At 54.7% G+C, this 16,780-nt stretch overlaps 1 protein-coding gene and 1 long non-coding RNA gene across 4 annotated transcripts; one reads left to right on the top strand and one right to left on the bottom strand.

Annotated features, from left to right (window-relative positions):
• Positions 1–1,481: 1,481 nt before the first annotated feature.
• On the bottom strand, positions 1,482–6,785 carry LOC132659862 (uncharacterized). Its single transcript, XR_009600781.1, has 2 exons — positions 6,015–6,785; positions 1,482–3,694 (listed from the first exon to the last, which is right to left on the bottom strand). It is a non-coding gene; the product is annotated as an uncharacterized LOC132659862 (long non-coding RNA).
• Positions 4,855–16,239, top strand: SLC5A5 (solute carrier family 5 member 5). Of its 3 annotated transcripts, XM_042249654.2 has the most exons (17): positions 4,855–5,604; positions 6,471–6,536; positions 6,906–6,957; positions 7,134–7,201; positions 7,894–7,962; positions 8,066–8,220; positions 8,617–8,757; positions 8,832–8,961; positions 9,690–9,778; positions 10,460–10,572; positions 10,647–10,717; positions 11,125–11,211; positions 11,293–11,486; positions 13,814–13,938; positions 14,690–14,805; positions 15,330–15,408; positions 15,922–16,035. In XM_042249654.2, exons 1-16 carry the CDS (start codon positions 5,248–5,250, stop codon positions 15,399–15,401), a joined length of 1,905 nt encoding a protein of 634 aa, XP_042105588.1. In that variant the 5' UTR covers positions 4,855–5,247; the 3' UTR covers positions 15,402–15,408; positions 15,922–16,035. The 3 variants fall into 3 exon arrangements, with proteins under 3 accessions (XP_042105588.1, XP_042105587.1, XP_027825236.1); XM_042249653.2 differs by lacking the exon at positions 15,330–15,408 and having other exon boundaries at positions 15,922–16,239; XM_027969435.3 differs by lacking the exons at positions 7,894–7,962; positions 15,330–15,408 and having other exon boundaries at positions 15,922–16,239.
• The last annotated feature ends 541 nt before the right edge of the window (positions 16,240–16,780 follow it).

The following is a 16,780-nucleotide window of genomic DNA, read 5'->3' as shown; positions in this document are numbered from 1 at the left end:
TCATGGACTGCTGGGTTGGTATGATATGGGCATTCCTTAGTGGTGTAGTGGCTGGGACTCCATGACTCGCTGCTGGGACCTGGGTTCGATCCCTGGTCGGGAACTAAAGATCCTGCAGGCCTTGTGATGTGGCCAAAAAAAAAGCTCAGGTATGTGGAGTAAAAGGCTGAGGAAAATTTCCCCACATAGATTATAAATGCTTTTTCCTCAGGGCAGTTCCTCCTGACGTTTAAGATACTTGTGCGGCCAAATTTTTCTTGAATATCTGCCTAGGTGATTTCATTAACCCCGTGATTTCTGGCAGAAATTCCTGGTCACCCTAAAGATTCCTTCTCTCCTTTTGCAGTAATAGGCATCTCCATGTCTAGGTGCCACCCAGGAAAAGTTTGGCAGCTTCCTTTCCGTTTAAGGATGGGCGTGTGATATTAGCAGTAGTGATGCATGCATTTCCAGAAAATGATCTGGCTGGGAGATAGGAACATGGCTGGTTCTCCAGCAGTTGTTTGGCCATGAAACTCCTGATCCCTGTTCCTGGGGCAGGTCACAGCCCACTCTGAGCCTTAGTTTTTTCCTGTATAAAGTGGAAATGGTGATCCCTTAGGTCTCAGGTGGTGGGCTTCAGATGAGCTAGAGGTTGAGAGGCCAGCAATGTCAGGTGGGAGAATATACCACCAGGAAAGTGGAAGGCCAGGGAGGGCCCCACAAAGGCTCCTCATGCACGCCCATCCCCACCTTGAAGCTCTGCCAAAATTTCATCCACATTACATCCTGGGAACCAGCTGGGGAATGGGGTCAGTCTCATAGAGGAGGCCTTGAACCAAGTGATGAGTGAGCCCTCAGCTTGCCAGCACACCTATTCACACACCCATCCTGCATTCTTCTCGTCGTCGCATAACCTTGTCCATTGACAGCCCCTACCAGGTAACCACCCCTGGCAACTACCCCACAAAGCGTGCACAGAGCAGTCATCCAGAAGCTGGCTGGAGGTCTCAAGGACCACTGAGGTGAACCCTCAAGTCTCCAGTGGTGGTTGGGCCAGGACCAACCAGCACACAGGCCCAGGGCTAGGGAGAAATGGGCCCGTCTGTGTGGGCCTGTGGAGCAAGATGGGCCACTTGGATTGCTGGCTCCCCTCAGTGGTCAGCTCGGGCCCAGGGACAAGTCTTTTCCCAGGCTCATGCGGCCAACCCGAAGGTGGGCAGGAATCTGCACCCCACAGGTCCTTAGGTGCTGAGGCTCTCTAGGTCCCACCCCCGGGCTTCTCCAGGTGCCGGGTGTCCCAGACTGGACAGGGCTGGGAGCCCTGGGGAAGAGCCGCACCTCCCTGACCCACCCCGCACCTCATTTCTGAGTCAGGCAAGGCAAACGGGGGCCCCGGGTGACCCGTGGTAGATCCCGAAACCCAGAGAGACTCGGAACCACAGGATCAGAATCTTTAGGACTTGGAATCAGGGAATCTTACAGAAAATGACAGCCACTGGTAGTAATAATGGTTTGCTTTTACTGAATGCAGGATGGGATGTTCAGGGACATATCCAGCAGGTCATTCTGGAGCAGCTAGAACAGCTCACAACCTCTCATCTCTGACCCCTGCCCTGTCTCCAAGGAGACACGAGCACACTGGGGATGCCCAGGCAGATATCCCCTCAGCACCCCGACATCCTTGCCCCTTTGGCTTAGACCACTGCTGCTGGGCTCTCAAGAGGCTGCCCTGCTCCTCTCCCCCATCCAGGGGGAGTCCTCGGGTCCTGCCTGCCCTCCTCCCATCCCATAATTGGAATCATACAGTCAGGAAAGGCATAACTGCTTCCCCTCTCTCCTCCCTGCCCTCCTCCACACTTCCCCCTACCCCGCAACCACCACCCAGCAGGGCTTCCAACTCAGCCTACCATCCAGGAAATCCACATGTTCTGAATCTACCCATTTTCCCCCACCCTCAACCCCTGCCATGGACCTGGTGGGTTTTTAAGAACCTGTGGTGATTTAGTCGCTAAATCGTGCCCAACTCTTATGACCCCATGGACTGTAGCCTGCCAGGCTCTTCTGTCCATGGGATTTCCCAAGCTAGCATGCTGGGGTGGGTTGCCAGTTCCTTCTCCAGGGGTCTTCCCGACCCAGGGATCGAACCCGGGTCCTTACTTTGCAGGTGGACCCTTCATCAACTGACCCATCAGGGAAACTAGGTCCCTCATTTGCTCCAGACTCCAATTGCTCCCACCCAGTGCCCTCAGAATAAAATCCAGACCCCTTCCAAGGCTCAGAGTCTACAGTGATCCTCCCTGTCCTGCTCTTTCCAACCTCAGAGCCCTACCCCCAGCTCTCTGCAAACCTGGCTCATTCTCTGCCTGCAGGGTCCCTCTCTGAGGCCTCATATTGTGTCCCCCACCTCCCTCCCCCAGGCTGTCTCCATCTCTGACCTTGCTACACTCTTGTCATCTGTTAGCTTCTGAAATGGGTATTCATCTGCTAGCTGATCACGGCCCTGCAGGGCATGTCCACCTGCATCCTGTTGTGTGCCCAGTGGCTGGTGCAGGGCCCTGCACACAGTAGGCGCTTAATGAAAGGGACTCAGCCCAAGTGTTGTCTGCAGCCTGGACCCTCTCAGAAGAGAGGAGCTGGCAAGGGACGATTCCCCACTTCAAACCCCTTGGGGAGACAAGACAGCTCCCCCCCCCCACCCCCGAACTTGCATCAATCTGCATATATTTGCATTTTCTTACTTGGCTTTGCGGGGAATCTTCCAGCATTTCCCTTTCCCAACAGGTTTTTGAGGAGGATGCAGCAGAGAAGGGAACGGAGGAGGAACACGGTGTCCTCCGTACCCTTCTGGCAAAGGCGAAGGGTGTTCAGTTCAGTCGCTCAGTCACGTCGAACCCTTTGCGACCCCATGAACCGCAGCACACCAGGCCTCCCTGTCCATCATCAACTGTCGGAGTTTACTCAAACTCATGTCCATTGAGTCAGTGATGCCATCCAACCATCTCACCCTCTGTCGTCCCCTTCTTATCCCACCTTCAATCTTTCCCAGCATCAAGGTCTTTTCCAGTGAGTCAGCTCTTTGCATCAGGCGGCCAAAGTATTGGAGTTTCAGCTTCAACATCAGTCCTTCCATTGAATATTCAGGACTGATTTCCTTTAGGATGGACTGGTTGAATCTCCTTGAAGTCCAAGGGACTCTGAAGAGTCTTCTCCAACACCACAGTTCAAAAGCATCAATTCTTCAGCGCTCAGCTTTCTTTATAGTCCAACTCTCACATCCATACATGACCACTGGAAAAACCATAAGCCTTGACTAGATGGACCTTTGTTGGCAAAGTAATGTGTCTGCTTTTAATATGCTATCTAGGTTGGTCATAACTTTCCTTCCAAGGAGTAAGTGTCTTTTAATTTCATGGCTGCAGTCACCATCTGCAGTGATTTTGGAGCCCCCCAAAATAACTCTGTCACTGCCTCCACTGTTTCCCCATCTATTTCCCATGAAGTGATGGGACCAGATGCCATGATCTTCGTTTTCTGAATGTTGAGTTTTAAGCCAACTTTTTCACTCTCCTCTTTCACTTTCATCAAGAGGCTCTTTAGTTCTTCTTCGCTTTCTGCCATAAAGCGAAGGGTGCAGACATCCCAGCAGACAACAGATGGCCGTGTGGAGCCACAGCATCGCATCTCCAGGGAGGAGTAAGTCGGCTCTGCAGCCCTGCGTGGAGACGGAATAAGACAGTCCCGGGTCAAACAGAGGCTGCCTGGTGGTCACTGGACCCAGCTTGGGTGATGTGTGTAGGCCAGAGGAGGCCGCCAGGGGGCGGCAGAGGCCGAGGAGGGTCCCAGTGCCCTAGGAGGACAGATTCTCAGATCCCCCCGCTTATGGAGGAGGGAATCCAGCTTTTGGAGGTCCAGCTAGGACTCGAATCCAGTGGTCAGAGCCTCCAGATGACAAAGTGTGGGTTTCTTGAGGGCATGACCCGAAACAAGGGACTCCCCCTTCCTCTGTACCTCTGATCTCATTTGTGGGACATGCCAGATGCTACTTCCCCAGGTAGTCATGTCCTTCCATTTTTTGGGAACATGGTCAGGCCCTCTGCCATGACCACCACCGTACACTTAACGTCTGACACAGCGTAGACTCTCAATGCGTGTTCGGTGAGGAGCCAATGAATACATGAAGAAATGAATGAATGAGGTCCTTGTTCTGTGCCAGGCTTGTGTTATACAGGTTCCGTTTGTTCCTCTGAGGCAAGGGCTATTTTATGCCCGTTTACAGATGGGGAAACTGAGGCCCAGAGAGACGCAAAGTCTCTCTCAAATATGGATGGCATTCAGGACTTGAAGGAACCTGTTGCCTTCCACTCAACGTAGCCTGAGGGCCGGGTTTGGTGATGCCCTCCTGCTAGGCTCTAGAGAAATGGAGAGGGTCAAAGTACCAATTGAGGGCGGGGTTCAAGCAGAGAAAGTTGTCCCTATGGGACCCTGAAACCTTGAAAGCAAGCCCAGTTCTGTGGGCGAGTGAGCTCCCCTTAGCTCAGGGTACAAAAGCACAACGGGGATCTGAATGCTGGGCCACCGCTCCCAGAGGCGTGGCCCTGGGCGAGTGACATGCCAACTGTGGACCTCGGTTTCCCCACCTGTCCAAGGGAGACATTAACAGTTTATGGTCAGCGGAAAGTGCCCCCACAAAGCAGGGGGAGAGGGGGCATTTGGGAGCCTCCCCCCACCCCTCAGCAGCCACCTAAGTGTGCAGTCCTGGCCCATCTGACGGAGTACAGGGCGGAAAGGGTGCGGGTCCTGCCCGCCCCAGGTCTGGGGGCGGAGTCTCGCCGACCCGGAGCCCAATAAATCCGCGGCCCGCGGCCGCCGGGAGCTGCCCCTTTAAGCCCCACCGAGACCTCCTGCTGCCAGCCCTGAGCACAGCTCCCAAGGACGGGGACAGACGTCCGGGCGGGGGACGTACCGCTTGCACTGGGCGCCTGGACGCAGCGAGAGGCCAGGTGGACGGACAGTCAGACGCGAGGACGAAGAGGGGTGACAGGGAGGCAGACGAGCTGCAGCGAGGAGCCACAGTTTTCTCGCCCAGGGAGCCCCGGGCCGCGGGGGCGACCAAAGGGGACAGGCGCGCGGTGTCGCTGCCGCCGCTGAGCATCCTGCCACCTGCGCGCTGCCTTGCCTCCTCGGCCGCTGCCAACTTCCCTCAGCCGAGACACGCGGGGTGGCTGGAAGGGGCCGAGGACGCGCCTGTCCCCTCCCGCGCGCCTCATGGCCACCGTCGAGGCAAAGGAGCGGGCCACGTTCGGAGCTTGGGACTACGGGGTCTTCGCCCTTATGCTGCTGGTGTCCACCGGCATCGGGCTGTGGGTCGGGGTAGCGCGAGGCGGGCAGCGCAGCGCCGAGGACTTCTTCACCGGGGGTCGGCGCCTGTCCGCCCTGCCGGTGGGCCTCTCGCTGGCCGCCAGCTTCATGTCGGCGGTGCAGGTGCTGGGGGTGCCCGCCGAGGCCTACCGCTATGGCCTCAAGTTCCTCTGGATGTGCCTGGGACAGCTGCTCAACTCTCTGCTCACTGCCCTGCTCTTCCTGCCGATCTTCTACCGCCTGGGCCTCACCAGCACCTACGAGGTACTGGGCAGGCGCCCGGAGGGCCTGAGGACCTGCCTGACTGGGAACGCGGGGACGCGGCAGGGGAGGCCCTAAGGCTCTGAACCGTGGTGCAGGGGGCCGCAGGCGGGCTCTCCGGTGCTGTAACTGGGGAGCCTCCGAGATGGACAGGTGGGGACGGTTCTGGGAAGAAGCCGCAGGCAGTGAGGCCGGGGCAGGAAGGAGGAAGAGGAGCCGGCGTCCTGGTTCTCTTGGGTGGAAACTCGCTCAGGGCGGAGCCAGGCTCGGCCAGGGGCGCTCTCACACGTGGACAGGCACACACCTGCCCCCCCCCCCCCCAGCCCGCAAGCCTGGGCTTGCGTCCACCCGAGTGACTGCCTGGCGGCAGGCTCCGGATTCGAAATCCGACTTCCCCGCAGCTTGCTTCCTACCTTCCACAAGGGGTTGCCTCTCCGCTCGGGTTGCCCAAGACTCGCCCCGGGGCAGTGAGCACGAAGATTCAAATCTTGACCGGTCGTACAGCAGACAGCCAGTCACAGGCACTGTCTGTTGAGAAAGTTGACTCGGAGCGGCGGCAGCCCCAGGGGAACGGTCAGACATGAGTGGGAGCGTGTGGGACCAACGTGTGCACGCTTGATGGTGCAGTCCCACGGGCACACGCCGTATGCACAGGCGCGGGGGTGGCGAGTGTGCACAAGTGTGTGCAGATAGACTGGAAAGGGTGCTTGGAGGGAGCCCTCCGCCCCCCTCTCCGCCGTGGGCAAGAGTGTGGAGTTGGCCTCCGATGGGCGGGCAGAAGCCAAGAGTGCGGGTGAAGGACCCAGAAGCCTCGGGTCCCTGAAGGGGGACTCTCCAGCTGACCACGAACCCTCGGCTTCTCCTTGTAGTACCTGGAGATGCGCTTCAGCCGCGCTGTGCGGCTCTGCGGGACTCTGCAGTACCTGGTGGCTACAGTGAGTGGCCTCGGCCCCGCGCTCGCCCCCAGGGTCCAGCTCGGGCCAAATATCGGACGGTCACGCCCACAACCCGGCTCCCACCCCTCACGACCCCACTCCCACTCTGCAAAGCCTTGTCCAGGCCCCGCCCACAACCCTTCTGGCCACTCCCACAATCCTTCTGGCCCCGCCCCAGGAGGCTCTGTTTGCAAGTCCGGCCCGCCGGCCTCTCGCAGACCTCCTCCCTGACTCCACCCGGATCCCGCGTGGCCCGGCCCATCTGCCCTCAGTCAAGTACCCCAACCGGCCTCCTCCCCCTAGCTCCTTCCTAATACCCTCTTCGCACAGGTGCCCCCCAGCCTCCCTGCCCTTGCCCTCTATCTGCAGATGCTGTACACCGGCATAGTGATCTACGCCCCCGCGCTCATCCTGAACCAAGGTTTGAACGGGCAGGGATGGGGAGCGGTGGTGGCGGGAAGGAACAAAGGCTTAGAGACTTGCCGGGGTGAGGGGAGGGACAGCTCTAGGAGAGAAGAATCCTGCTTGACTCCCCAGGACAGGGGAAGGCCAAGCTTTCGGCCTGCAAATTGACCTGACAGGAGGGTCTGCTTGCAGTGACGGGGCTGGACGTCTGGGCATCGCTCCTGTCTACCGGAGTCATCTGCACCTTCTACACTACTGTGGTGACTGTCCCTCTCCCCCTGCCCCGCCTGGGGCTGCATGCCCCCTGAGTGGGAGAGAGGCTGGCCAGGCCCATGCGCTTCCCTCCCTGCCCTTTCTCCAGAGGAAGACTGTGCCCCGACTGGGCCTACTTCCTCACCTTTATTATGAAAGGCTTATTGCTGAAAGTCCAAGGATACGGCATGGCTGGATCCAGGGGCTACAACAGAGCCCTCTGTGTTCTCTCCCATCTGTTAAGAACCTCACTAGCTCTGGGCTTGCATCTCTTTGGGCTTCATTCTAGCAGAAAGTGAGTTCCTGTTTCAGGATGGACTGACTGAAGTCCCAGGAGGGTTCTGTCTGGCTCTGGTATTCAGTAAAGGATGAGCCATTCGCAGAAGTTTGGGGAGCTAGGATGTTCTGTTGGATATTCCTGGAGTTGGGAGCAGGATTAGCCTCACCTGAATGACCTAGAAGTGCGGAAGGGGCTTCTCCAAAGGAAACCGAGGAGCTGCCAAGGGAAGGCAAGGGTGTGAAGGCTAGATGGGTAAAAACAACAGCTAATAATAACAGTAGTAGTAACAGTGATAATAATAGTGGCAGCCATCATTCACTGAACACTTGTATGCGCTTCCAAATATTTTTCTGGTATCAATTAATCTATTCCTTGCAATGATACCCTGAAGAAGGTACTATTATTAACCCCATTTTACAGATGATGAAACTGAGGCAGAGAAGACCATTGGTCCCAGCTGTTACTGGAGGCCAGGCCAAATCCCGCCAGGTCCCCCGCCTGACTCCTCCTCCCTCCCACCTCTGCTCTGTCCTACAGGCCGCAGACAGATCCCCACCTGACCCCCTATCTCCCTCTCTGTCACACCTTGCAGGGCGGCATGAAGGCGGTGATCTGGACTGACGTGTTTCAGGTCTTGGTGATGCTGAGTGGTTTCTGGGTTGTCCTGGCTCGTGGAACTGTGCTCGTGGGTGGACCTGGGCAAGTACTCGAGCTTGCCAAGAACCACTCCCGGATCAACCTGATGGAGTACGTGAAAATGTAGAGGAAGACACGGCAGAGTGATGGAGCTGGCATCTCTGCCCTGGGAGAAGCCCGCCAATGCTGCCTCCCCCAGGAAGCCCTTCCTACTCCCCTCCTCAGCCAGAAAACCTAGCCAAAACCCTGGCTCCCCCTCTCTGGGAATTGAAGGCTCTCTGAGATCCCAGTTAGGCACAGAAAAAAAAAAAATGTTTTTTGGATACATGTGGATGACTCAATAAACCCATGAACTTTTAATCTGGCAAACTCCTGTTCGCACTTCAAAACCTAGCCCCAAATGTCCCTTTAAGACCCATCAGGTCCAGAATAGGCATCTGGGGCCACTTGGGAGGGCGAAGTCAGTGTAGCGTTCCCACGTGGCTGACTTGCCCCATCCTCATCCAGCTTTGACCTGGACCCGAGGAGCCGCTACACATTCTGGACTTTTGTGGTGGGTGGCACGTTGGTGTGGCTCTCGATGTACGGGGTGAACCAAGCACAGGTGCAGCGCTACGTGGCCTGTCGCACGGAGAAGCAAGCCAAGCTGTGAGTATTTGGCAGGGTGCCTCTGGGACGTGCCAGCCCCTCCTTCCAGTCCTGCGACCACCTCTCCCCTCCAGGGCCGTGCTCATCAACCAGCTGGGCCTGTTCCTGATCGTGTCCAGCGCTGCCGCCTGCGGCGTCGTCATGTTCACGTTCTACCTTGACTGTGACCCTCTCCTGGCAGGGCGCATCTCTGCCCCAGACCAGGTGAGTCTGGTCCAGGCTCCCTAGGCCCCTCCTATCCACCCACTAGGAAAAGTATTCCTAGTGGAGAGACAGTTTGTGCAAATGTCCAGAGGCAGGAAAGAACTCAACACAGAGGAGGAGCTGGGAGGTGATGCAATCTTATGGGGGAGGGGAGGGGCATTTCAGACTCCTTGAGGGCTATCAAGGAGGCCATGGGACCACAGCGCAGCATGAAATGATGACAGTATCAATGACGACCAGCTCTCATGTCCCAAGTACCTACACTGCCTCATGCCCCTTCACAAGCAGTTAGTTTCCCACCAAAATCTTTCAACATGTGATGGGGCCAAGACTGCCATGGCCCTTGATTTACAGATGAGGAAACTGAGGCAGAAGATCAGAAGTAAAGCAACTGCCTGAGGTCCACAGGCAAGTCAGGGTTAGCACCAAGGCCAGGACCCAGACATGCTCACTCTGGGGGGAGCTCTGATCATGGGGTTCAGAGTCCACGGGGTCGGATCCCAGACTGCCTGTGTAACCTCAAGCAAGGAGTGACCCTCTTTGGCTTCACTGGCTTCATCAGTAAAGTGGGAATGACCCAGGATCGCAGAGTCAGTCAACAAACATGCGCTGAGTGCCCACTGAGTCTGGTCTGTACTGGGTGTTGGGACTGTGCAGTGTGAGGACAGATAGATGCCCTTACCCTTGGGGCATTGCTGTCCTGGAGGCTGACCCCTGACTCCCTCCAGTACATGCCCCTGCTGGTGCTGGACATCTTTGAGGACCTGCCTGGAGTCCCTGGGCTCTTTCTGGCCTGTGCCTACAGTGGCACCCTCAGGTGAGTGACCCTGCTCTCTCACTTGGCCACATCTGAGCCCCTGGGGCCTCATTGTGATGTTCTGAGCATGTCCAGAGTATACTCCTCAGTCCCCAGTAAGTGGGGTCCAATGGAAGGCATACCCTGGGCACAAGGACCCCAGATCCGGGGTCTTTACCCATTATTGCCCGCCAGGGTTACACTTGATTCCTTTCCCTTTCTTCTTTCTGTTCTCCCTCCATCAAACAAATGTTTGTCGAGTGCCTATGGGGCAGGTACCGCTGTTCTGAATACCGGGGCACAGCGATCCCCCACTTCCGCCCTCAGGGGCCTCCGGCTCTGGCAGTTTCAGAGCTCCCCTGAGTTCTGGTCGCATCGCTGCTCCTGCTGTGACCAGAGTCTATGTGGCCCTTCTCTGCACCCATCACTGCTTTGTAATGAGACCTTGTGTCATTCACGTCCTCGGTCATGGGTGTCCTTGCCGCCGTGAGGGTATCTCAGGTCTGCGGGAGAGTACGGAGGCGGACCTCGCCTCTGCTCTTGAGGGATTCTGTTGCCCAGGCCTCTGCCCTTGGGCTGGGCTGGGTCCTGGCAGGCCAGTTGCTGTGGGTAGCTGAGGGCCTCCTCCAGCAGGTAAGCCCTGGGGGCAAGAGGTGGCCAGTCCCTGAGGACGCCCCCCTCTTTTGTACGCCCCTCTTCCAGCACTGCGTCCACCAGCATCAACGCCATGGCTGCCGTCACTGTGGAGGACCTCATCAAACCTCGGCTGCCGAGCCTGGCCCCTCGGAGACTGGTCATCATCTCCAAGGGGCTCTGTGAGTTGGGGGGACCTGGGTGGGGGGCCGGGGCAGCCTCCCCCCACTGACAGAGCCATCCCCATCCGCTACAGCGCTCATCTACGGCTCAGCTTGTCTCACCGTGGCAGCTCTGTCGTCCCTACTGGGGGGCGGTGTCCTCCAGGTAAGTACCCGCCCCCCACCATCTTCCCAAGAGGTGAGGCATCATCCTCTTTGAGACTCAGAGAAAGTTATACATGTCAACGGCAGAACTGAGTTCTGACATGCCACCAGCAGGATGGCCGCGGCCTGGCCTGAAACAGGGATGCTGGGAGGGGGGAGTAGTGACCTGGGGGCAAGAAGGGCCTCCTCCTGGCATGGTCGTGGAACCAGATTTGTCAAGAGAGCGAATCCGCATCTTTGGGAGAGAGCTAAGAATAGGGCATCCCTTCCCCTTTAGAGAAACTGAGGCATAGAGGAGTCTCAGGACCGCCAGTGGAGTTCCCCGGGTCTTCCTTTCCCAGCGGGTAAACTGAGGCTAGGAAAGGTGGGACGACTCATCTTCAGTCACCCTCCCACCCACTCCCCCAGGGCTCCTTCACCGTCATGGGAGTCATCAGCGGCCCTCTCCTCGGAGCCTTCATCCTGGGGATGTTCGTCCCCACCTGCAATACACCGGTGCGTATTACTACGCGGGCGAGGGACTAGGAGCGCGAGTGGGCCAACATCGACCCCCGCTGACACTGGGTCCCTCACCAGGGCGTCCTGTCCGGGCTGGCAGTGGGCTTGGCGCTGTCGCTGTGGGTGGCCGTGGGCGCCACTCTGTACCCGCCTAGCGCGCAGTCCATGGGGGTCCTTCCGTCGTCAGCGTCCGGCTGTGCTGTGCCCTCAGCCAACGCCTCTGGTCTCCTGGACCGTCTTCTCACTGCCAACGCCTCCAGCAGGGTCTCCAGGTAAACTCTGAGCGGGGAAGCGTGGCCAGAGAGAGTGTGGTTGCAGAGGGATCCTGAAGCTGAGTCCCTACTGGGAAGGAGCAGGTGGGGGGCGGGGCTTGGGCGTAGGGCATTCCCCGCAGAAGGAAGAGAAAGTGCAAGTCTCTGAGGCCAGGGTTCAGTGTAGTGCATTCCAGCTATGGTGAGGTTAGAGTGGATTTAATGGCCGAAGAAAGGATAGGAGATGAGGTTCAACTGGAGAAATTGGATTCTTTTTAAACTGTGATATCATTTACAGACCATAAAATTAGCCATTTAACAGTGGTTTTTAGTATATTCACCAGGTTATCCAATCATCACCACCATCTCAAGAACATTTTCATTACCTCAAAAACAAAAAAGACAAAAGCCCCAAACCGTATACAATTTAGCAGTCACTGCCCATTTCCACCTCCCTCTAGCCCCTGACTTCCCTGGAGGCTCAGATGGTAAAGAATCCACCTGCAATGTGGAAGACATGGGTTCGATCCCTGGGTTGGGAACATCCCCTGGAGAAGGGAATGGCTACCTACTCCAGTATTCTGGCCTGGAGAATTCTATGGACTGTGTAATCCACGGGGTCACAAATGGTGGCACAGGACTGAGCGGCTTTCACTTCTAGCCCCAGGCAACCACTAATCTACCGTCTGTCGCTGTGGCCTTGCCTGCTGAGGACATTTCGTATAAATGGAATTGTGCACCGTATGACCTGTTGCGCCCAGCTGCCTTCACTCAGAATGATGTTTTTAAGGATTGTCTACGCTGGAGTGTGTTCAGCGCTTCATTCTTTTATGACCTCATAGTATTTCACTGGAGGGATGGACCAGTTTGGTTTATCCTTCATCAGTTGACGGACATTTGGGTAGTTTCTACTTTTTGGTGATTGTGACTAGTGCTGCTATGAACATTTGTGTACAAGTGCTGGTATGGACATATATTTTCTTTTTTCTTGGTATATACCTAGGAGTAGAATTGCTGGGTCGTATGGTAGTTCTGTATTTAGCGTTTAAGAAACCATCAGGTTATTTTGCATAGCTGCTGCATCATTTTACATTCCTACCAGAAATATATAAAGATCCCAACTTCTCCACATCCTTGCCAATACTTTTATTATCCCCTTCTTTTTTCTGAGGTCTAACCATCCTACTGGGTATGAGATAATACTCATTGTGGTTTTGACTTGCATTTCCCCAGTGACTAATGATGTCGACAGTCTTTTCACGTGCCTGTTGGCCATACTTATATCTTCTTTGGACAAATGTCTTCTCAAATCCCTTGCTCATTTTTAAATCGGGTCATTTGTCTTTTCATATTGAGTTCTAATTTATATGTTCTTTATATCTTTCTTCTTGATATTAGATCTTTATCAGATATATGATTGGCAAACGACTTCTCCCATCCTCTGGGTTATCTTTTCATTCTGTGGACAGTATCCTTTGATACACAAAAGTTTTCCATTTGGATAAAGTCCAATTTATCCTTTTCTCTCTCTCTCTCTCTCTCTCTTTTTTTTTTTTACTGGAGTGGGTTTCCATTTCCTGCTCCAGGGGATCTTCCTGACCCAGGGATCAAACCTGCTTCTCCTGCATTGGCAGGTGGGTTCTTTACCACTGAGCCACCTGGGAAGTCCCTCTGTGTTTGTTTTGTTTGGCCATGCTATGCTGCTTGCGAGATCTTAGTTCCCTGACTAGGGGTTAGACACAAGCCCTCAGAAGTTAAAGCATGGAATCCTAACCACTAGACCATCAGGGAATTACCTCCGTTTTCTTTGGCTGCTTGAGCTTTTGGTGTCATATCTAAGAAAATATTGCCAAACCCATGGTCATAAAGATTCACGCCTGTTTTCTTCTTAGAGCTTAATTTGCTTTGATTCTGAGGGTGATAAGCAGAAGCAGGAGGCAACCTGAGTTGCGTTTTATTTGTATGTGCTCAGTTATGTCCAACTTTTTGCAACTGTAGTGGACTGTAGTGTGCCATGGAATTTTCCAGGCAGGAATACTGGAGTGGGTTGCCATTTTCTCCTCCAGGGCATCCTGACCTAGGGATGAAACCCACGTCTCTTGCACCTCCTGCACTGGCAGGCAGATTCTTTACTGCGCCACCTAGGAAGCCCTGAGTTACGTTTTAGTAATGTTCCTCTGCTTGTGTGTAGACATTGCCTGAAGGTGTTGGTGGGATAGCAAGAAGGAAGGAGAGTTGGCATACGTCCAGACAAGCAGCATGAAGAACTGGGCTGGGTTGTGAACGTGTAGACAGGAGGAAGCAAACGAAATGGATTTTAGATTCATTCTCATCTCTCTCTCTCTTAGCTTGGAAATGGACCCTGATCAGCCAACCTTAGCTGACAACTTCTATGCCATTTCCTATCTCTATTATGGTGCCTTGGGTACACTGTGCACTGCGCTATGTGGAGCCCTTGTCAGCTGCCTGACGGGTAAGGAGGGCATATGGCATCCTTAGAGGTCACCCTGTCCACCTTCTGCCTTCTCCCCGCGCAGGGAGGGGAAGGAGGACCGTTCTGTCAGTCAAGCGGCCACTGTATACTAGGCGCATCTGCACCCTTTTGCTGCATCGCCTTCATGACACCCTCCACCTTGTGCGACTTGTCCTATTTTGCAAAGGCAGAAACTGAGGCATCCCCTCTCCGCCTCTCTATTCCCTCTTCAGCTCCAAAGATAAAGTCTTTGCTGGAGGATGTGGGATGGTGGGGGAGGGGCCACAAGACGCTGTCCTTGGTGCTGAAATATCTTTTCCCCCGAAGTCTTGGCAACTCCGCTCCCTTCTGGGAACTCTGAATCCCATGAAGAAGTGGAAAGAGATTAAAAGAAATTAATAGTGATAATAGTACCTATTCTCTCTTCCCGAGTCTCAGACTTTCCATTCACCAGGGCTCTACTGGGTCCTTCTCCAATTCTGGCAATATTCTAGACCCTGGGGACACAGCAGCAAATGGAGCCATGTGCTGGGCCCTCCCGGCCATCCACTGTTGTCTATTACAACCTCTCACTGTGTAGATGAGAAAGTGAGGCCCAGACAGAGGCAGAGACTTGCCAGTGTCCCCAGTGGGTCACTGTCAGATCTGAGTTTGGAAGCCATCAGAGATCTCCCTTTTCCTCCCCAGGGCTTGGTCTCCAGTTTTCCCACCACCCTCACTAAATAGCTCCATTTTCTCTCTGCCCCCTCAGGCCCCACCAAGCGCAGTGCCCTGGGTCCTGGTCTGCTCTGGTGGGACCTCATGCGGCAGACAGCATCAGTGGCCCCCAAGGAAGAGGTGGCCTCCCTGGATGACGGTTTGATGAAGGTCAGTCTCAGGGTTGGGATCCCAGAGCACGGGGAGGGGCAGTGAAGTGGTTTCAGGTGCTCTGTGTGTGACCTTAACTCAGGGAAGTGACATGGTGAGTCACCGTCTTTTGTCTTTCTCAACTTCTCCTTACCGCCAGTGGAAAGGCTCAGCCGGGAGCTAGTGCGTCTTCAACGCTTTCTATTACTCACTTTAACAAGGACTGAGCAAACTTTCATACTGTTCATTTTCATTGTATCTGTTTTTACAACTACCTCCAGTCTATGGCAAGTGAAACTGACTTGTCTTTCAGTTACTGATATAAAGTCTCTCCTGAAAATAAAATTGCTTAATTCAAAAGTGAGTCAACTTAGAAAAAATTTTACGTAAGAAACATGACAGGGGGTAGACCAACATTGACCAGAGCCGTGTGGTTACTATGGGAATACCCTGAGTTTAGGAAACACTGTCCCTGGGGTGGGGGGGTGTCTGATCCAAGTCTGCTCCTGCTTTGGATTCCCTGTTTCATTCCCTTATTTTTTAAGCACTTGCTGTGTACCCAGACATGCTCTGGCAGGAGCAGAAGAAAGCTAAAGCAAGAAAGGAATAGGGTCTAAGCAGGTGGTGAGTATTAGGAAGAAAATAAAATAGGATATGGTGATGGGGGTGGCCTCTTGGATAAGGTGACATTATTAATGTCCAGAATGAGAAGGAGACAACTACTGGGAAATCTGAGGGAAGGGCATTCTTGGTGGAGGGCACAGCAGGTGCAAAGGCCCTGAGGTCAGAGCAGACTCAATGGTGAGGACAGGGATTTGGGATTTGAAGTGTTTTAAAGCTTCCTCCAGCTGCTGTGGGGAAATAATTTATTTTCTTGAAGAATAGGTAGAGTCAGAGAAAGGAGAGGTACAGGCATCCATGGGCGCATGGATGGGCTGGACCGTAGGTGACACGGCCATGGGGGAGAGAAGTGGATGGAGGTTTTGGAGGCAGAAGGGACAGGACTTGCCAAGGTGACCTTGTGTCACTCTTCCCAGGCTCTGTCCTCCCAGGTCTTCTGTCCCCATCTGGAGAATATCTGAGCTGACACAGCAGAAGGGGGTCTCTGACAGGGACTTTCTTCTCTCCTTCCTGCAGGGTGCTGAGGAGTTGCCCCCTGGAGCCAAGAGGTCTTCTGACTTTCTGCCCACTGATGAGGACCATCTGCTTTACCTGGGTCAGAAGGAGGTGAATGGAGCTGGTTCCAGGACACCAGGCAGTGAACACGACAAAGGTCTTGACCTGCAGGAGACAGACCTCTGAAGCAGTTGAGGACTGACCACCTGGGATGGGACCTCAGGGAGGTCCCATGGGCCAATGGCCTTGGGCTCTGATTGGTTAGGTCACATCATATGCAAATAAATTGGGGCTGCACAACCCCACCCTATGGGAAGAGGTGAAGCCCCGCCTCCAAAAGATCGTCTGATCCTGCTTCCTGCTTCCAGCCAGCCCCGAGTCTTAGATGCTATACCCCTGCCCATTCTCCCAAAACAGCCAGAGTTTTCCCTACCTATAAAAGAAAGAGGTTGGAGTCCCCTCTGGACAACATAGGAACCCCCCAGGCCCAACATTGGGGTCTGAGAAAGACCCCAGGTCTTCCCAGGGAGATATCTGAACCTTAGCAATGATTTTGGAGGTCCTCAGGCCCAAATTCCTGTAACCCACTTCACAGAAAGTGCAGTTGAGGCCTGCAAATGGCCACTGACTCAACCAAGGTCACAGAACAAAACACAGACTCATTGAGAGCTGGAGATCAACTCTCCCTCCTTCATCTCCTCCTTGCTTTCCTCCCTTTGGCCTCTAATTTTGGGAGCAGAAAGACAGGAGAAAGGAGAAATAAGGTTGTCAGCCTTCCTCCTGTGCCTGGACACTTTTACCCATCTCATCCATTAAGGACCATGGACCAACTTTACAGAGGAAGAAACTGAGTCTCAGCAAGTCCAGTCAGGGAAGGGAT

Source organism: Ovis aries, chromosome 5 (assembly GCF_016772045.2).
Source record: "Ovis aries strain OAR_USU_Benz2616 breed Rambouillet chromosome 5, ARS-UI_Ramb_v3.0, whole genome shotgun sequence".
Lineage (NCBI taxonomy): Eukaryota > Metazoa > Chordata > Mammalia > Artiodactyla > Bovidae > Ovis > Ovis aries.
This window is presented reverse-complemented; position numbering and strand designations above follow the sequence as displayed.